This window comes from Heliconius melpomene, chromosome 11 (assembly GCF_056956725.1).
Source record: "Heliconius melpomene rosina isolate 202511_hmr_F chromosome 11, ASM5695672v1, whole genome shotgun sequence".
Taxonomy (NCBI): Eukaryota; Metazoa; Arthropoda; class Insecta; order Lepidoptera; family Nymphalidae; genus Heliconius; species Heliconius melpomene.
The window spans coordinates 5,832,130-5,854,420 of NC_140399.1; the positions used below are offsets into that span (position 1 = coordinate 5,832,130).

At 31.1% G+C, this 22,291-nt stretch overlaps 2 protein-coding genes across 2 annotated transcripts; both read left to right on the plus strand.

Moving 5' to 3' along the window:
• Positions 1-305: 305 nt before the first annotated feature.
• Positions 306-3,904, plus strand: LOC146534584 (uncharacterized). Its single transcript, XM_085192877.1, has 2 exons — positions 306-422; positions 838-3,904. Exon 2 carries the CDS (start codon positions 850-852, stop codon positions 3,763-3,765), a length of 2,916 nt encoding a protein of 971 aa, XP_085049003.1. The 5' UTR covers positions 306-422; positions 838-849; the 3' UTR covers positions 3,766-3,904.
• Positions 3,905-4,324: 420 nt separating this feature from the next.
• Positions 4,325-20,603, plus strand: LOC146534585 (ATP-binding cassette subfamily C member 4-like). The gene is made up of 25 exons (XM_085192876.1): positions 4,325-4,658; positions 5,057-5,188; positions 5,802-6,012; positions 6,532-6,757; positions 6,831-6,928; positions 7,255-7,452; positions 7,899-8,025; positions 8,102-8,245; positions 8,562-8,737; positions 8,832-8,996; positions 9,421-9,558; positions 10,842-11,009; positions 11,092-11,202; positions 11,283-11,524; positions 11,608-11,660; positions 11,740-11,949; positions 13,471-13,701; positions 14,073-14,179; positions 14,339-14,462; positions 15,173-15,346; positions 15,604-15,731; positions 15,832-15,954; positions 16,849-16,971; positions 18,230-18,390; positions 20,247-20,603. Exons 1-25 carry the CDS (start codon positions 4,459-4,461, stop codon positions 20,515-20,517), a joined length of 4,041 nt encoding a protein of 1,346 aa, XP_085049002.1. The 5' UTR covers positions 4,325-4,458; the 3' UTR covers positions 20,518-20,603.
• The last annotated feature ends 1,688 nt before the right edge of the window (positions 20,604-22,291 follow it).

Sequence of the window (22,291 nt, forward strand, 5' to 3'; positions counted from 1 at the left end):
CGTCATAGCGCAGGACCACAAGCGTGCGTGTGGGGTGTTAAGTTTGATTCCCACTCGGGGGCAATATTTTTTTTTTGCCCGCACACAGCAAGCAAACCTAGTGTTAAAACACTTCGTACCCCATTTTTATGCTCTGGTATCGAGGCAAAGCCCGGCGTTGAGTTCTGCCACTCAACACGCAATGCCTTCATAATTCAGCAGAAAGTGGGGAACGGAGTGTTTCAACAGATTCTCTCTGTATATCCTGCTGTATGCGGGATACAGCGTGAATTTGAAAAAGATAATAAAAAAAGTATTTTTCTATTAAATAGGAATCGATCAAAAAAGAAGACTTGTGGCAGATGGAAGAGAAAATAACAAAAATAGTTCAGAAGTCTGCGGTTAGTAAAAGACAGAGATTTAATTGATGACGCTACTTAGTAGTTAGTATTATGTTTTGGTTTGCTATTTGACCTATTACTCAAGCAAGTATGTAGATAATAAAATAATCGTTTTTGTTAAATAATAATTGAATTATTTCATTTTATTAAACATTTATTTAAAACGAGCAACTTCATTTTAATTTGAAAACAAATCAAATCAACTTCACGCTGTATCTCGCACACAGCAGGGTTGGTAGAGGAAACATAGTGATAAGACACTTCGTTGTTGAGGGTGGAACTCAACGCTGGACTATTGCCAGAGCGAAGAAATAATAATTCATTCCTTCGAGTGGGGATCGAACCCACAACCGTCGCGTTGCAGTCAACCCCTTGTGCCACTGGGCCACGACTTAAATATAGCTTATATATTTATAGCGTTATATTTTCCTTAAATATAGCTTTTGTTGGTTTTCAGAAAGTAGAAAATATGAGCTTATTAAACAAAAACACTAAATGTAATAAGGAAATAGATGAAAAGAAAAACAAAAAATCGTTTAACAAAGATTTAAAGGGCAATAAATATCTCGAAAATGAATCTATTGCTAAGAAAAAAAGTCCCCAAAAAACAAGTTTTTGTTTTGAAGAGCGAAGTAGCCATTTAGAAAAAAGCCCAGGTAAAATTTTCAGAAAAAGAGAACAGTCTTTTGCTGTTAATTTATGCTTTTGTGAAACAGCAAAGACTGTTAATAAAATATCACATAACCAAAAGCAAAAAAGTTTAAAAGTACAGAAATCAAAATTGTCAAAACATAATATAATTAATACAATTAGCTTGAAACAATCAAAACCAATGATGTTTTCAAGCTCTAAGGGTTATTATGAGGCTCCAGAATATAAATGTCCTAGTGATACATGTTTTCATAAAATACCTTCTAACAGATCTATAGACGACTTACTAGATCATTTAAAAAAAACAAAAGGCAATAAAGAAAATTTAATTGATGGAGATAAAAATAATGAGAAATATTATTTTACAATACCAGCGAATTTAAAAACAGTAAAAAGTGAAATAATCGAAAAAAATGCTGAAAGACACACTACTAAAAGTAGAACGAATATTCCCATTTTCTCCGTCATAGCATATAGTTCTAATAATAAAGGAACTGATTGTGTAGATATAGTACCATTGGCCACGCAATCTGAATATATAGCGGAAATAAATTTAGATAGAAGTAATGAAAATAATTGCAAATGTAAAATAAAACAATTGATTACCGGGCTTGACCATAGCTACGGCAACGACATATCTTCAGATGACTTATATACGTGCCTCGATTCTGAAACTAAATGTAAATGCATTAAATATCCCGAAAAGAAAAATAATAAATTAAAAGAACAACTTTCAAAAAATATAAAGCCTGTATTTCAAAAACAATCACAAAATGATTCATTAAGTTTACATCGACTTCCGTCTGGTAGTTGCGAATACAAAAAAAATAAACAAGGCCTAAATTCACCTATAGATTCCTTCATTCAAGATGTTATAAATAAATCAGAAATAATTTCCTCGGACAAATTTGATGTAAAATTTCTAGGTGTGACATTGAAAGATACTAATGAAAATAATGAGGCTAATAATATATTGACGACAGATAGTCCAATTAAAGAATCACAGTCACGTTGTTACTTAAACAATTATAAGAATAGAGATTTATTTCGAAATGTAAAAACTAATAAATTTGAAATTGAATCATTAACAAATAATTCGTCTAATAAAAAAATAAATGGTCAATCTAAGTGTGTTTGTTGTAAAGAAAATTCGATTTCAAACGATTTAGAGATAAATGTCTTTAATTTATTAGAAGAGCACTTAAAAGGAAAGTTATATGAACTCCAGCGTAAATGTAAATTTTCTCATCTAAAAGAAAGAGAATTGTTACTTTCTATTTTACAAAAGGTGAAGGAGGTTATTTCTGAAAGTACTAACCCTCTTACTTGCTCATGTTCAGGATCAAATGATAATGATGTACCTTGGTCTAGAGCCTATGGTTTGTTACAAGAATATATAAAACTAAAAATTAAACGGGTCCAGTGTTCTTGTGAGTCCAAGGATCAAAACGAAAAATCTCCAGTTCCTAAAATTTTACAAAAAGTTTGTGATTTAATTGAGAATGATTTTCAGCGTTTAAAAGGAAAATATATCTTTGAAAATAACAGAAACACTTTTGATCAAACGCAATTGGATAAGCAAACTTCTCCCGTTCGACAACTGCTCACAGATATACTTGTACAAGTAGATGAAAATAATAATAATAACCAAAAATTAAAAAGTATAAGTGATATCAGTTGTCAAGTGTCTTCTCATATCAATGCTGAGAACAAATCATGTGAAGTTCTGTGTAGGGAATTACTAAACTTAAATACAAATGAAAAAAATATTTCTTGTGATTTAAGAAACGTTCATGTAACTGATTGTGAATGTCAAAATGCTGTACAACATTATGTTGATACAGAAGTTTTCGTTAATTTATATACGGAATGTAAGCCAACTTTTTTTTTGGAAGATAAGAATGAGATGTCCAAGTCACCTAAGACCACGTCATCAGCTTTGTTAAGTGCAGACAATACAAAATCTAAAACTGATATCAGTGGAAATAATTTTGAATATCCTTATTTTGGTTATACACTAAATTGTTCGTGCGATCGCGCATTAGGAAAATGCCGATGTGCTATGTCAATGATTAATGCCAGCTACAAAAAAATTGACTATTTGTGGAAATCTGCTGCAAATGATCGTTGCTCTAAAAATATATCATACATTATGTCTAAAGTTCTACAAACAGTGAAATCAGAACCCATAAATATAAATGGACCATCCCATAGCTCTAGCTCTAGCAAGCAGCTTAAAATTGTTACCTTTTCGGATAAAGGAAGCTGTACACCATACTATAAGGACATCGTATTAAAAAAGTCCAAGGAAAAATATGAAATTTTCAAGAATATTGCAAGTTCTACTGACAATCATTTAACCGAGGTCTGTACAAGCAATAAAGACAGTAGTTGTCATGGTTCGAGCAAACAACGCTTTTTGCATGCCAACAAATATAGTATAGACTCAGAACATGCAAGCAACAAACGATTGCTCTATGAGTCTTTGCAACTTCCTACCGAAAATTTCTATAACCATAATAAGGAGAGCTACGTTGTATACTCAAATAATAACTTAGATGCAACGTCTGAAGGATGTGAATGTAAAAGGATTCCTGTTTGTCACGTAAAAATGTTAATTGAAGATATTGAGAAAAAAATGATTGAATCGAAATGTACGTGTGATACGTTTTCTTCCCGAATTTGTCCAGTTCACTCAGACGAGTTTTGTGACCAACAACAAATACAAATCTAATTTTTTCTAATTTGTTTTAGCTTCATTTTAAATATTGATCTAAATATTTTTATTTTCTAAATTTCTTATGATTGTACTTGTGCCATTACTATTAACACACTTTTAATAAATGTACTTGTATATAAATAAACTAAATTGAAACTAAGATTTCGGATTATTTATTAATATCAACTATTTTTTTTTAATAATGACGAAATTATAACTATACATATCTAAATATATATATGGTGATTTTTAAACTTCAAAATTATTAGAATGGAACGAAATAGTTCCCTCTAAATTACCTTAATAAGAATAAAAGCTATATCTAATAATTATATTTTTATTTAGAATTTATTCATAAAAAAGTATATGTTACACAGTTGATTATTAAAACCAACAAAAGTTATAAAAAAATATTCTGGTAAGTTTTTTAATTAGTTGAAATAAAAATATTCTTAAAGAAACTATATTATAATATATTTTTTAATTTATCTATAGTTTATTTTTTTTATTATAAATGGACATGTTTATACGCCTCAGCCTGTATATTATAATAACAAATTGATTATAACCATTATCAGTTGCTTTGCAGATTAGCCTAGTAGTATAGTACCCCAGACGTTTATCAAAGCAACACTTTTTTAAAAATTTAATAACTTTTTCATCTGGCTACAAATATAAACATATTTTAATTTATATGAATTTATAACTATGGATAAAAGTGAAAGCAATGACGTTAAGGAATCGGATGCGAAGAAAAAACGTAATAAGCCAAATATTATATCCAAATTTTTCATTTGCTGGGTGTGCCCTGTACTGTTTAAAGGTAACAAAAGGGATGTGGAAGAAAAAGATCTCATTGTTCCAACTAAGCAATATGATTCTGAGAAACTTGGGGAAAAGCTAGAAAGGTAAAATAACACTTTATTATTTGATAATCTATGAGCAATATTAAAATATTATAGCATATATCTTCATAGTTATCAACATTAATAATCAATAATAATATAAGTGTAATTGGTTATTGCATGTTGCTTTTGTAGTTTATTTATGAACATAAAATTCTCTAATCCATTGATATTTGCATTGATTTTGTAAATAATTTTGAAAAGTCCAAATTCCAATATTTTTGGTATGAAAATTGAAGTATGTAAACATATGTGGGAAGGCCATTTATAAAAGTTTTTATTAAAATTTCTCAATATAATAATTTAAAAATAATAGTAATTTGTACCTAAGTATTTAAATCTGTTAATATTACTGCTTTATTTTCTTTTTAAAAAATACATTAAGTTATATCGTATTGTAGATATTGGTTAGCGGAATATAGTCGCGCTTGCCGTGAAAATCGTAAACCATCTCTTTGGAAAGCATTAAGGAGAGCATATTGGTTGACTTATTCTCCCGGTGCTATTTTGCTTTTTATAAATGCTACAGCCAGGTATTTATACATTTTATATATTTGCAACTAAATCTTAAAAAGATTTCTTCGTCCTTCTCCCGATATAATTGATTGCTGAAATTTAGTATACATGTTTAGTTTGTATCACTATGTACGGAAGTTGTGTGACGTCATTCTACTCCTAAATCTTATATGGCGGTAATTCCAAGATGGCGGATTAAGTTCTTTCAATACATTCCATTCCATTCCATTCCTACAATATGGGTGTCAAATGAAAAGTGACGTCACCACTCTATATCCAATTTGGCGGACTTCTGACGATGACAGGCTAAGATTTTTATGCTTTCCTATTAATATGGGTATGCAATAAAAGGGTCCTTTATTATAGATTTTTTATTGTCGTTTATTTAGTGGAATAGTTTTGCAGCTTTAGTTAATTGACTTCGATTTGTGTAAATTGGCGCGATAAGCGTAATAACTTGAAATCAAGCCCTTTACTGTGCCAAGCTTCTTGGTTAAGTAGGGTAATATTATTAATTTAGCTTTGTTTTAAGTAAAATCCTATATTCTAACACACACGAACATTGACTTTATTTAAAAATATTTTAATACTTAGATTTACAATAATATAAAAGATAAATTGCTTTTTCAGAACTATTCAGCCTTTACTTTTTTCTACATTACTGACTTACTGGTCTGCAAACGCCAGTCAATCTATAACACAGCTGGAGGCCGGCTATTATGCCATCGGAATGCTTGTTCTAAATTTTATATCTCTCATGACACAACATCATAATAGTTTATTTGTAAGTCGCTTTAGCTTAAAAATGAAGGTGGCATGTTCATCACTTATATATAGAAAGGTAATTCTTTTCTTTGTAAATAAATAGATATATGAAAAAAAATATATATACAGGGTGGAATTGTCAGCACCACTTTAAATGAAACCACAGTTTTATCTACTCTATAATAGCCTAATAAACGCCTAATTAATTATTAAGCCTAAATAATTCAGAAAAAAATTAATTCCCAAAAAGTAAAAAGTAATTTTTTCAAACAAAATAAATAATAAAATTATCGTTTTATAATAAAACACCATTTGTAAAGTATAATATAAGCACGCACACACTTACCTGTCAAAGCGGCAACGTCGCACACTTATGTGTGCGTCACACGAAATACAGGTGTGGATAAAAATCTTGAAATGAAAAAAAAATCCTACGTCCAAACTGTTGAGGTACCGTGATTAATTTCTTTTGAAATATTTTACCCTATATGCAGTTTCAGTAAAAGGGGCGCTGCCTCTTCCACCCTGTATATATAATCGAATTAAAGAGTAGTATTTCAAAGTTCGAATCCTCTACATATGTTTCATTTTGTAGATACTACGAATGAGCCAGACGTCTATTAATGAAATCGCAGCAGGCAAGATAGTAAACCTTCTGTCTAACGATATAGCGAGATTTGACATGGCCTTTATGTTCTTGCATTATTTGTGGTTGGTACCGTTGCAATTATCAGTAGTTTTATACTTCCTATACGATGCTGGTGGCTACGCTCCTTTTGTAGGTCTCTTTGGTGTGGTCCTCTTGGTTCTTCCTATACAAGGTATAAATTATAGAACTTTATGTTATTAGTATATCTATGTTATATTCGTTTTTATATAAGAAATCTATTTCAGCTGCATTAACGAAGCTTACGGCTGTAATAAGGAGAACGGTAGCTCAAAGGACTGACAAGCGTATTAAGTTAATGGCGGAAATAATAAACGGTATTCAGGTAAGTAAATACAGCAATACTACATATATAAATACATATTGTATATATTTCCTAAATATAGAGAAAGCTTTATAATTTTATATTAATTTTACAGTTTACTCGTTGTAAACTATGTTAAGACAACGTATGTTACAGTATCACATATCGTTCCAATATATCGTTAATATTGTTCCATAGAGATATTATCTAGTGGACTTTTTTTATTTATATAAGAAAGAAAGTGTTAATGTTAATAATATGTAAGCTATATAGAGATATTAATATATAAAATATATAGATATGAACTAATATTGTCCACATAGTAAAGAAAAGTATTGTTGCAACAGGTAATCAAAATGTACGCGTGGGAAAAGTCCTTTCAGGCCGTAGTAGAAATGGCTCGCCAATTCGAACTAGCTGCTCTCAGAAAATCAATCTGCGTTCGAAGTGTTTTCTTAGGATTCATGATGTATGCAGAACGCAGTACGTTATTCATCACTTCCTTGACTATTATCCTGTCTGGAATGTTGCTTAGAGCTGATATGGTATGTGTTGTTGTAATAAATTCGTAAGAGGGTCGGTGTTTGTACTTGGAAGATATTTTAAAAAAAATGTTATTGGGAACCTTTATTAACGTAATTGAACCCAAAACAATGATTTTTAACATTTTTGTCTGTGCGTTTGTAATCACTAATCTCGCTTAACCGATTTAGATGCTCTGATATTAGATTCGGGAAAGCTTCCGAAAACATAGGGTTATTTCAATTTAAAGTAATTCGACAAATTAGCTAATTGCCGTAAAAATTATTTTATACAACTGTTTTACTAAATCAACTGAATCTTTAGTTTTTAATTTCTTTACTGATATTTTTATTTCAGCGGGCGTAGCCCCGCATGGGCCCACTAGTCATAAATATATTAAATACACTATTATATTTATTTTTGGAACAAATTGTGGTTGAAAATTCAACATTTACAACCTTTTTTTCAGATATACCCTATTAAAGTATTTCTCAGTATTGTGCAAATGAATTTGACCTTTATTTTACCGATTGCCATAGCAAGTCTCTCGGAACTAAATGTCTCATTAACACGCATACAAAACGTTCTCACAATGGGTAAGTAAGTTACATGTTATTTAGAGAATTAAAATGTAAATATAAAGATTTAAATAAATATAAAGATTTATTTCAGACGAACGAGAAGATTTATCGGTTTTAACTAAATTTGAAAAGCCTATTATTCCTGTCAGTTTTAATGGAAAACCAACCGCGATGAGTCCCAATTCAATAGTTGCACAGAAATATTTTGCAACAGACACTTTTAGACCGTCCATTGGTAAGCAATATTTAAAAGATTAAATATTTAAAGGGTGTTAGAATTTTATTTTCTTGTTAATATTCAATAACCGGTTTTACCGATAGTTACGTATAATGATACTGTATGGCCTGGATAAAACTTGAAACTAATCTAACTTTACATGTTATTTTTAGATAGAGAGTTAGTAAAAAATATTATTAAATTATACTAATTCAATGGATATAATTAATAAAATATATTATAATAATAATTTTGTCTAATAAGACAATATTGAAATAGACAATTTAAAACATTTATTTTATAGATTTTTTTAATTTATATTTATTTTCTTTAGTTGATTCACGTTTGCCATTACACGATTTACCAGATCGTATAGTAGAGCTGTCATCTGTAAGCGCTTCTTGGAACATTAATAAGGATAAAACCGAAGAAATGACTTTAAAGAACATTAGTACGTACATTATGAAAGGAAAGCTTTGCGCTATCGTTGGGCCGGTCGGCTCTGGGAAAGTAAATTATTATATGTATATTTTATACTTATATATAAAATGGAATATATATATTGTTCAATCAATTTACGTTTTATTGTTTATTATGTTTTTAGTCTTCACTATTGCAAGTATTGCTTCGTGAACTACCCGTAATTAGTGGAAATTTGAGCGTTAATGGCAGTGTCTCTTATGCATGTCAAGAATCTTGGCTTTTCCCCGCGACAGTCAGAGAAAATATTTTGTTTGGATTACCCTATGATGTTGCCAGATATAAAGAGGTATATCCCATTATCTTCTCTTTTAATTTAAATAGATAAATAGTATGAAGGCACAAGAAAATGTATTTATTTTGATTAGTTATTTCATTATGTTTTTGGAATCGGAAGTTATTTTACATAACATTTTTCATATTATTTCTTAATTAATTAATTAAACAATTTAATAATGTAACCTTCAATTATTATCGACTTTATTATATTTTTGTGTTAAATAAAAATTCGTAAACAATGATAAATTATTTTAAAATGCATGTTTTTAAGATATATTTATTCTATTCATAATTTTATTTTCTTACTTATCTATGTCATTTAAATTTCATAGTAATTGGATCTGTCTACGAATATTATTATATTTTATGTTATATTTTTTTCACGAAATCCTCTTTACAGTTTGTTTTTTAATATATTCACATTTTTTTATAAGGTTTGTCGAGTGTGTTCGTTATCACCGGATTTCACGCAGTTTCCATACGGTGACCTGTCGTTAGTAGGAGAGCGAGGTGTTTCATTATCCGGAGGGCAGAGAGCTAGAATTAATCTTGCAAGGGCCATATATAGACAAGTGAGTATGGTAAAAAATATATTAATATTAAATTTCATAAATAATTATATATCAAGTTAGCTTACTTCTTCGAAAATGACGTAAATAAAGTGGAAAACGCGGAAAAGATCGTATAATGGCGAATACTGTATGTAAATAAGGTTCTTTTTGCCCTGCTATATGTCTTTTCCGGAGCTAATTGGATATTTTTGATCTGGTGGGTTTTGTATTAATTATTTACAGAATTTATGAGTAATTATATTTTTATTATGTTTTTTCGCAGCTAGATTGTTAATGATTACTATTTAGCCAATAAAAGTTTCATATAGTATTATTTAATATGATTTTCATTTTCAAAAAAAATGATCCGGTTCGAATCGGTCTACCCTATATTCAATTATGAGCACTTGTATAAGTGTCCATATTATTGTGAGAAATACAAGTGAAAAATGTATGAAGTCAGTATACTTGTATATACATGTTGTTTCGGCTTTGCGGTGTGAAACGTTATGATGTGAAAAGTTACGAGTGTGGGGTGAATTAAATGTCACAGACTTCATATAATGGATTTTGTGGCTTGAAAATTTTGAAATATTAACATTTATTATTCTGAAAATATTGTTTTGTAATGATTATCATACTAATATTATAAATGTGAGTGTAAGTTTATATGTTACGCGAAAACTACTCAACTATGATAATCTATGAAACCTTGTACCCATATTCTTAGAGGTATTAAAAAGATCATACGACACTTTCATTTGAACACATTTATTAAGATCATATTTTTAAAAAGTTAGTCCTCTTTTGACTTTAATATAAAAATAAGTTTAAGCAAGCAAAGCCGCGTTTGAAAGCAGTATAATATTAATCTCAAACAAAATAATTATTCGTCTTGTTTTATAATCACAGAATTATAATTTTCGACATAAATATGCAAATATCTTCACCAACTTAGCTGTAACTTATGTTCATTAAAGTTTATAGTTTAGGTATATTGCAACCTATTTAGCCCAGATGGCGTCCGATTAAGTCATTAAGTAAAACCCCACCCCCACTTTCTGCCGAATTCTGGAGGCATTGCATGTTGAGTGGCAGAACTCAACGCCGTGCTTTACCTCGATAAGAGCGAAGAAATGGAAATATAAACGTAAATAAACATTTCACTTCCTCGAGTGGGGTTCGAATCCACAACCGTCGCGTTACAGTCACACCCTGGATTAAAATGATAAATTCTAAATTTTCTTTGTATTATTAGTTAAAATTTAATAATTTTTTGGTGATTGTACAATGGAATGTTTCAGGCTGATATATATTTATTAGATGATCCATTATCAGCTGTAGATGCTAATGTTGGTAGGCAGCTGTTCGAAGGATGTATACAAAGGTATTTAAGGGGACGAACACGTATTTTAGTTACGCACCAAGTACATTTCCTGAAGGCCGCAGATTTTATTATTGTTTTGAATGAGGTATTTAAAAATATTGCATCATTTAAGAACTTGAAATTAAAAGGATCTTTAAAAACTGTATGAAAACTTGTTTTCTTTAAAGGGTTCAATTAAGAATATGGGTTCATATGAGGATTTGGTTAAATCAGAAATAGAATTTTCTTCTGTTTTGTCGAGTAATAAGGAAGACGATGACGAGAAAAATACTGATAAGGTGACTGAAAATATTTTGAGTTGATTTGATAAAAATAGCTTTTATGTTATATACCTACATAACTAGTGTTTTTTTTAAAGGACGATGGTAAACCAGTATTACAGCAAAGTATATCAAGAGTGTCTGTTAGTGAGGACAAGCCAAAGGAAGAGAAAGAACAAGTACTGGAGGCAGAGGAACGTGCTAAAGGAAACCTAAAATGGGCAGTGATAAAACACTATATACAATCTGTCCAGTCCTGGCTAGTAGTGATGGGAGCTATATTCTGTTTATTGCTAACCCAAGCTGGAGCTACGTTTTCCGACTACTGGCTAAGTTATTGGTAAGCTAAGTTAAATAAATACTTTTATAAAGATATATGTATTCACTTTCAAAGCTTTTCTTAAGCTATAATTTATATTTCAGGACAAATCAAGTGGATGAATATGAAACATCATTGCCAATAGGAGTAGAACCAGGTAAAATAAAATGAATAATAAAATTTAAATTAAATTATTTCTTTTACTTTTAATGTTTAAATTAACTTTGCTGTTTAAGATACAAGTCTCGGAACACAAGTAGGCTTATTGACGACGGGCCAATATCTATGGATCTACGGCTCAGCAGTTTTATTTATAATAATAATGACCCATGCCAGGATACTGTCTTTCGTGGTGATGACAATGCGAGCCTCACAAAATTTACATAATATTATGTTTAAGAACTTGCTTACAGCAGTGATGAGGTTCTTCGATAGAAATCCTTCAGGTAAGTGGTTGAAAATATGAAAATGTTAGTCTTTAATTAATTATGCTTGCTTGATTTTTGTTTAACAATAAATACATATAATGTACCAGTGACCCGTTTGCAGCTTCGCCCGCTTGAACTACAGATATATTTATCAAGGGACCTGAATTATTTTTGTGTTCTAATAGCATTATTAATTTAAAGATAACAATTATTAATTATAGGTAGAGATACTGTTTTTAAAATGATATTATTATTATAAAACGAAAGTAATGCTTTTGAAAAGATTAGTAAATTAATAGTTTCGTAGTTCAAGCCAGCGAAGTCGCGAGGGGATCGCTAGTTTCATAATAAGTAAATTTTCTGTTTAAGAACCGAAAAACACTAAATGTTATGTATGTTTTTTTTTTTCAAAAAAAAAATGCATTTAAATCATTTAGGCTGTTTCTGACAAACTAACAAAGAGATAAAAAAAAGTAAAAATAATTGTTTTGGGTTCTATAATATTGTTATATATCTCCAAAAACATTTTTTTATATATCTCACAGTTACAATTTTGTTAAGTATAGATTTCATAGAAAAAATGACAACAGTAACTTATAAACAAACGAAACACTTTTACATAGTAAGTAACAAATAAAAAATAATAATTTTGTATTGTTTATTCTGCGATAGTAATTTATAATTTATAATTATGTAAATGTTCACAATAATTCTCTATAAACGGAAATTATTGTCTTGTGCAAGCTTAACAGCAGTGATGCATGCTAAGAGCATCAAAGTTATCAGATTCAATAAATAAGTATATTTGCATTCTTTGTTTTTATCAAACATTTGATAAGTTCAATGTTTATGTAGTCATTGAACGTCATTATACGCACCTGAAAATAATTTGATGTCATCACGTTAAGCCCCAAGATTGGCTGATTGTAAATTACTTTTAAGTGATTGTACATATTTATTTTAATTCATATTCCTGTGGGTGACGATGACTTTTTTTATCAGCTTCGTTGTATCCCGCTTGTAGCAGGATAGGCAGAGAGAGCCTAATGTTAGGACACTCAGTTCCCCCACTTTCCGCCGAATTCTGGAGGCATTGCTTGTTTTTTCATTTATGTTGATTAGATAAACTCATTGGGGACCAGTCGAGGCCCTGAGGCACAAGCGTGTAACTATAAATACGACAGATCGTGGGTTCGATTCCCATTCGAGGAAATGAAATATTTCATATTATTATTTCTTCGATATAGCACCAAGGCAACAGTGTGGTGTTGAGTTTTGCCATTCAATAGGGATAGCCTCGAAAAATTCAACGGAAAGTGGAGAACGGAGTGTCTTAACACTAGGTTCCCTCTGCCTTCCCTGCCGTATGCGGGATACAACGTGAACCTAAAATACATGTATATAACTGCGTTCCAGTTCCACTGACAATGTTGAAATGTGATGTTTAAATCATATTAATATAAATAGCTTTGTTCTATTTTTAACAAAACAACAAAATTATTTCTTTAATATTTTCTTAACGATCGTTTTCTTAAACAGGTCGCGTCCTAAACAGATTCTCCAAAGACATGGGGGCTATGGATGAACTTTTACCTCGTAGCATGCTAGAGACAATTCAAATGTATCTATTTGTTTTAAGCGTACTTATTTTGAATGCCCTGGCTCTTCCCTGGACCCTCATACCGACTGTTGTACTCTTGATTATATTTTTATTATTGTTAAGGTGGTACTTGAATGCTGCTCAAGCTGTTAAAAGATTGGAAAGTACTAGTAAGTATTTGTGATACAAATTATATATAATCTCTGAGTCTAAGAAGTTAAAAAAATAAAAATCAGCTTCACGCTGTATCCCGCACACAGCAGGGTAGGCAGAGGGAACCTAGTGTTAAGACACTCCGTTCCCCACTTTCTGCCGAATTCTGGAGGCATTGCGTGTTGAGTGGCTGAGCTCAACGCCCCGCTTTGCCTCGATACCAGAGCGAAGAAATGGTAATATAAACGTAAATAAATATTTCACTTCCTCGAGTGGGGATCGAACCCACAACCGTCGTGGTTCAGTCACACCCTTGCACCCTGCGCCATGACGGCCTCGACGACGGATTATTATTTATTTTTTCAATATTATTTTTATTCTTTAACAGCGAAAAGTCCAGTGTTCAGCATGATAAACTCTACAATATCAGGACTTTCAACCATTAGGAGTTCGGACTCACAGCACAGATTGCTGCGTACCTTCGACTCCGCTCAGGTATCTTATCAAACATTAATTAAATGTTATTGACTGATAATATATCTATTACAGTCTTTCATTCCTTTATATGATAACCTTGTTTTAATGTTTTTAAACTACCATTGTATGGGAAATAAAAGAAAATATTTATGTAAAATATGATGTTTATATTTTCAGGATCTCAATTCCAGTGCATTTTATACGTTTTTAGGAGGATCAAATGCTTTTTCCTTACTCTTAGATATTTTATGTCTGATTTATCTGGGAGTTGTTCTTGCTATCTTCCTTTTAATCGATTTTGGTAAGTTAATTGTAGTAATGTAAGTAAAGAATTAATTAAATAATAATTTTCGTATTATAATAATTTTAAATATAATATTTTAAGTAATTTATTAAATAATAAGGTTCTTCAGAATTCGATAGAAAGTGGGTAACGGAGTGTCTCAATACTAGCTTCCCTCTGCCTACTCTGCTGTGTGCGGGATACAGCGTGAAGCTGATTAATAATTTTATAATTTTTTAATCCACTTGAAAACTATTTAAATAAAAAAACTAACGAATCCAGTTTTACCAAGAGCTTCGTAAAATTAAATCCTGCCTAGGAGCAGGAAAATGTATAATGATTAATGATAGTCACTATTTATGCACGTTACGTACGTATGGCTAATATGTGTGTTAATGTTTTTAATATAAATCTATTTGCTGAACTTACTATGTTTATTTTATAATATACCATTAAAGTTATTACTTATAATTAAAAAATTAACGTCTGTAATAATAGAAAACATTACTATTAAATTTGCAAAACCTTCAAGTATTATAATTGTGAAAAGTCTTTGAAGATGAATGGTTCGTTCTACTTTCACCCAAAAACTGCTTCTAGTAAGAAGTCCCATTAACTGACCAGATATTTTCGAAAATCATTTGAAAATATATGTCCACAGATTATATATAATTACAAATCTAAAGTAAACTTATATAAATAAAATAAAATACGCAAAAATCCCTCAGGAACCCTCATACCGGTAGGCAGCGTGGGACTGGCAGTGAGTCAGTCCATGACGTTGACCATGATGCTGCAAATGGCGGCGAGAGTCACCGCTGAGCTGCTAGGGAATATGACGTCTGTTGAGCGTGTGTTAGAGTATGCTCAACTTCCCGCCGAGGAAAATATGGAAGATGGTCGTGAGTTGATATATTTTTGAGGTCATATCTTCACCACTTTTTTGCTAATTAATTGTAGAGCACAATGTAAATTTGTAAGAATTTGGTATCTTCTAAACTGAACCGTGTTAAAATTATAGTTGGTATTCAGTAAAAATAAACAATTATTATATTAAATGTTAGCACATGAAGTAAAAATTTCAATAATTCAATATCTCTACAGTAACATACATACATAAGTAAATTCAATACTTTTCAATAAAAATGAATATTTTCAGCGACTCGTCCTCCACAAAATTGGCCGACAGATGGACAAATTCATTTTGAAAATGTCAGCTTAAAATATGGAGTGGAAGATGCACCTGTTCTTGTCGATTTGAACTTCACTATAAATAGTGGCTGGAAGGTATAGAAAATAATTTTTCATTTTTAAGTGTATACAAACCTACCTATAATGGTGCCAATTGCTGTGTAATATAAGTTTATATAAGAAATAAATTCTCTAGGTAGGTATCGTGGGTAGAACAGGTGCGGGAAAGTCTTCATTAATATCGGCGCTCTTTCGACTTTCCCCCATCGAAGGTAGCATTAGGATCGATAGCATCGACACGTGCGGAATATCTAAAAAGGTAATTATAACTTATATATTTTATGGTAATAAGTCTATAATTTCATTGAACTTCTTTTGCTTATAGTGAAACTTGGATTTTTTTTTGACTCCAGTATATAATTTTTGAGGCCAGGCGTGGCGCATGTGCAAAGGTGTGACTGTAAACGCGACTGCTTGTGAATTCGATTCCCACTCGATCGAATATAAATTTAAATAAATATTTAATTTAACGATGAAATAATTATTTAAATTGATATTTTCATTTCTTCGCTCTGGTGTCGAGAAGTGCGGCGTTAAGTTCAACCAATCAACACGCAATGTCTCCAGATTACCGCAGAAGATGGAAAATAGAATGGCACACATAATTGCACTGAACTAGCTGTTTTTTTTAGATAATAATGTTTTTTAAACAACTTAAAAATACCTTTATTATCTGCTCTTGTGGATTTTCTATAAATATTTTAATATACCATTATGCCACCGTTCTACGATTACTTAGCGAATCTTATTATGATAGGGCAGGTATTTCTCGTTTGACAGCAAAATTATTTACAAATTATGTTAAACAAGTGCCTATTTTGTACTAAATATAGGTAGGCATAATTTGAAAAGGAGAACTCTATATATATATTTAGTTTGTTACAAAAAGTAATAATGCTTTTTTTTAACATCACGTTGTATCCTGCACACAGCAGGTTACGCAGAGGGAACCTAGTGTTTATACATTCCGTTCTCCATTTTCCAATGAATTCTGGAGGCATTGCGTGTTGAGTGGCGGGACTCATGAAAATATAAATTTATATTGTAAATAATAATAATAATATTTTTTAATTATAATAGAAACACTTTAATGTTTTATTTACTTTATTAATTTAAGTTATGATTTACTGATTTTCCTTATAATTGTTTGCAGGAGCTTAGATCGAAAATATCCATAATACCTCAAGAGCCTGTATTATTTTCTGCAACGTTGCGTTACAACCTCGATCCTTTCAATCAGTACAGTGACGATGAAATATGGAAAGCTTTGGAACAAGTGAGTGTAATTACTATTAGATAGTTTGTATATAACATTATAATATATTTTTGAATTTGTTTAAATATTTAATTAATTTATTAGTAATGTAATATATATGGAAATGTTATAAATACCGATATGAATGATGCCTTTCGATTATATAAATTTAATGATTTAATTTCATCATTATCTATATATTGTGTAAATGATACATTAACTAAGTTTTAAATTACTAACTAAGTTTAAAGAACAAACCAATTTGGATACTCCGGCCATTATTATTTGATGTACCATTAATCTTTTATTCTATTATTCGTAATATTTATAGTAAATAAGTATATAAATAAATATGAATTCCAGAGTTTTCGTTGTTTGTGATACGAGTTTCAGAGGTCAAATGTCAAGCCCTACTGGAATTTTAATTACGAAATACTGCGCCATCGGTAGTTTCGCTTAATGTTTGTACATACCTACCTACCTGTTATGTAAAATATGTCTGCCGAAATAGGAAGTTTATGTTGTTTATATAATAAAAATAGATTTTAAGAATGTTAATCAAACAATTATGGTTAATATTGAAAGGTGGATCGATAACAGTTTATAATATTTAAAACATTTTTTTTATTTCTAATCAGCTTATCGCTGTATCCCGCATATAGCTGGGTAGACGGAGGGATTCTAGTGTTTTTTTTTTTTTTTTTTATTTTAAAAGCTACATCCACGGGCGCATAGTTGCCCGTGCCTTTTTTTATTATAAGATTTTTTTTTTTTTTAACGTACTTGATTTTGGGACAATTTGAACTGTACTTATATCTAGAGCTTAAACTAGAGGGGTTGGATGAGACCCCTACCGACAATATATATATATATTTTTTTAACATATATTATTATAGTATATTACATATATAATTGTCTTTGATATAATTATTTTATACATTTATATAGCTGTGGAATTTTAGATTTGGCCTGGCTTATGCAGAACGCCTTCAAGTTTTTGGATCAGTGCCTCTATCACCGTATCGTCCCTTTCTTCCCGGGATTCTAGTGTTAAGACACTCATTCTCCACCTTCAGTCGAATTTTTTCCATCTCTTTCAGTCATTGCCTGATGAGTTGAACTCAACGTCTTGGTACCAGATTAAAGAAATGAAAATATTAATAAATTATAATTCATTTCCCCGGGTGGGGATCGAACCCACAAGTTTCACGTTACAGTCATACCCTCGTACCTCTGCATCTCAACGACCTCCAATTATTTATATATAACCGTAAACCAGGTGGAACTTAAAGATGCGATACCGGCCCTGGACTACATGGTAACAGAAGGCGGATCAAACTTTTCCGTTGGCCAGCGTCAGCTCGTGTGCCTCGCGCGCGCCATCTTGCGCTCCAATAGAATACTCGTTATGGACGAGGCGACGGCTAACGTTGACCCGCAGTGAGTAATCAATCTTTATAAAATATTATACTTCCTTATAATCTACTCTTTTATGTAAGATAGGGGGTAGATATAAATTATTGCTTAAATATTTGGTTCTATAGTTTCTGAGGTTTTTTAGAGTTCCGTATCGGAATACAAAAATACGTAAGCCTTTAAGGATCATTTTGTTTGTCTGTCAATATTAACCTGAAATTAATGTCAAATATTTGCGACCACGGTCTCTTGGAACACAGAAGAAATCATTCTTCTAAGTTGAAGCAACTAAGATTTAAGTTTATGTAACGTTATAAAAAACGTTATATATAAAACAACTTTAAGTACATTCATTATATGTTTCATACATTGTATGTATTCATTATTCTCTTTAAAGTGTTTATTATATATATCTTTATTATTTTTCATTGTTATTTTTGTGGTTTTAAATCGTATATTTTTTGTATAGCCTTTGTCACTTCGGCCTATGATACTATTGGTAGAGCACTTTCTCTACAATAACACTTTCCCTTACACTATTAATTGATATGTCTTTTGCATATTTTGGTAAAATAATGAATTTGAGTATTTGACTTATCTGACATTGCTATAATCGGGTGAAGGCGCGAGTTAGTGATGCCCCCCACTACTTTTTTTTTTGTAATTATAACATAGACAAATAAGCAACTCAACCTAATTAAATTCTTTATAGAATAATAATAAATTATGAATTAATTATTGATTAATTTTTATTAACATTTAATTATTAATTAATGATTTTTCTTTGTTTTAAATGTTTTTCCTCGTTCTAAACATTAAAATATCTTTGAAAGAAATAGCCAACTACCGGGAGGAAATGAAAATATTAACAAATATTTTCATTTCTTCAAGTGTCTCAACGATGCCTAAATTTTATTATTATATGTTTTGTTGATTAGTTAATTCGTTATTATTTGGGAGAATTTATTCCATTATTCGATTATGGGAATTTTAGTGAGAAGAACCTGAATTTTAGTGAGGTTTCTATTTTTTATATTTTATACACTGGTATTTAAGACTGCTTTAAAGCATTTTGTAAATTATTTTGGCTTTAAAAAAAACAATGCCAATAACATAAATTTTCGTTTATGATTATGTAAAGCTGTTATTTACTGTAGATGTTAATGTACGTACTCTGCTGACATCAATAATTAAGCAAATAGAAAAATAAAAGGATATATATTTTTTATTTTCATACAACTTAAGCAATGTATGCTTGTCATAGTGATTTGTTACATTTGGCACTTGCTATCATGCTATTGTTTTAATACTTTAAAGGATTAGTTTATTAATGCCTTTATTAAAATCGCTAGCGCTCAGCTGTTGTTTTGCTTGAGCTTCGCAACATAATTTCTAAATATTTCTATCGGTTTCATACCATATTCAAAATTTGACAAAAAACAAACCAAATCTTCATCATCATCATCAGCCTGTTATCGTCGACTGATGGATAGAATCATTGCCAAAGTTACTTGGCGTAGTATCTACTTCAGAACGTTTGCTTCTTATACTAGTCTTTTTTTATTTGATGTGCTACGGTTGTGAGTTCGATCCCCACTCGAGGAAGTGAAACTTAGAGAAATTTATTTACATTTATATTTCCATTTCTTCGCTCTGGTGTCGAGACAAAGCGCGGCGTTGAGTTCTGCCACTCAACACGCAATGCCTTCAGAATTCGGCAGAAAGTGGGGAACGGAGTGTCTTAACACTACGTTCCCTCTGCCTATCCTGCTGTGAGCTTGATACAGCGTGAAGCTGATTTTTTTTTGTTTATTTGATATGGATTGTGTTCAATATATTACAATAATTTTGATGACAATATATGTACCTATTTTTTTCAGAACTGATGCCCTTATACAAATGACAATTAGACGCCAGTTCGCTACTTGTACAGTACTAACAATCGCCCATCGTCTCAACACCATCATGGATTCGGATCGGGTCCTGGTGATGAGCGCCGGCCGTGTAGCAGAATTCGATCACCCGCATCTGCTTCTCTCTAATCCTGATAGCTTACTTAATTCAATGGTGAAAGAGACTGGAGAAAATATGAGTAGCCAATTGCACGATATTGCCAGGCAAAAGTATTTAGAAACTACTAAGTCAAGTTAGTTCTTTGTTTGTCTGTAAGTGTTAGAGTTTTTATTGTTATGTCTCTTTTTTGTATGTCGAAAATAAATATTTATTATTCTAAATTATTTAGTATTTTTATTCATCCCCTTATTTTGATACTGATTGAGGACAGTGGTACCGCAGGGGTAGCAGTGTGTGACTGTAATCGCTGTAGGTTGTGGATTCAATTCATACCCTTGTAAATGACATATTTAATGTTCTTATTTGCTCGCGCGCTCGTAACCAGGTAAAGCGCGGCGTTAGGTTCTGCTACTCAACACGCAATGCCTCCAGAATTCGGCGGAAATTACAGTACGGAAGTATTTTAATAGGAACGGAGTGTCTTAACACTCTGGTGTTATGTTAGGTGCTACGGAGAAGGAACCTGGAAACCTATTCCCGGGTCCCTATCCTGTAAAGTGCGGGATACTGCGTGAAGCTATTAAAAACAGGATAACATGGAGACTGAATAATAACAACATAATTAAAAATAAGCAGCGCAGAAAAACTTCCAGGTGTTATGAAATAACGAAGGTCTTGATGCCACAGGTTCTTGAGCCATTATTATTATTATCTATGTTATTTTAAATTTTTAACATTTTCCAATTAATGCTTATATTTTGTATTCACATTTGTGAAACGATCATTTATTTTTAGCAATTAATTTATTACTACTACTTTTTACTGAACAGAAATTGCTTGTATATGTAATATTACACAAATTTTGTATTGAACTTAATTAGTTATCTATATAGGTACTAAGTAGAAAATGTGAGTGATCCTCTGTGTTTAGTTACTTGATAAAGCTGTAATCGTAAATTTCTCTTAGACTAAAGGATCGTTTGATCCGTTTCTATGATACTTATCGCTCCTTACCTTTGGGGTTTCCACAAAAAGCCTTCATAAATCCGAACATCAATCTCAGTTGTTTGAGAATCTTCAGTTTAATCTTTTAAGAGTTATAATAATCCTGAAACGCTTGTTCATTTTAGGTAACTTATGATTTAAGCAGCTTTTTGTTTAGCCATATTCACTAGAAACAAATGTTTATAATTTAACAAATGTTTATAATTTTATTAAAAAAAGTCAGCTTCACGCTGTACCCCGCACATAGGGTAGGTAGGGGGAACTAGGTGTCAAAACACTCCGTTCCCCACTTTCTGCAAATATTTATTACTGGCATCTAACATTAAGGAGTTTCTTGTAATGTCAATCGAGATAACGTTAGTAACTCGATGACGTTTATTAACATCATCACTGCAAGGATGGCAGAAATATTAAATTTAACATTTTTCTTAGGAAATGAATAAGTGTAATTATTTATGAGGAAAAACAGCATAAAGTATTTTCTTGTCGTAGCCATGCTACCGCAAGACTATGTGGTTATATAAGCTTTGTACGTATTCGGATCACTGTATATATGCCAAGTATGTAGTATGCAATTTATTCGAAATTGGAAGAAAATTGTTAGTAAAATTATAAATTATGTTTATTATAATTATTAATTTCTTTGATTTCAAATTAGAAACAAATATTTTATTTACGAAATTAGAAGTTTCAAAGATATTCTTCATGGCTAATGTAGCATATATCGTGTAATATAGATTAAGTAGATTCAAATCCCTAAAAAGTATATGAAAAAATCAGCTTCACGCTGTATCCCGCAAATAGGGAAGGTTGAGGGAACCTTGTGTTAAGACACTTCTCCACTTTCCGCCGGATTCTGGAGGCATTGTGTGTTGAGTGGAACTCAACGCCGCGATTTGCCTTGACA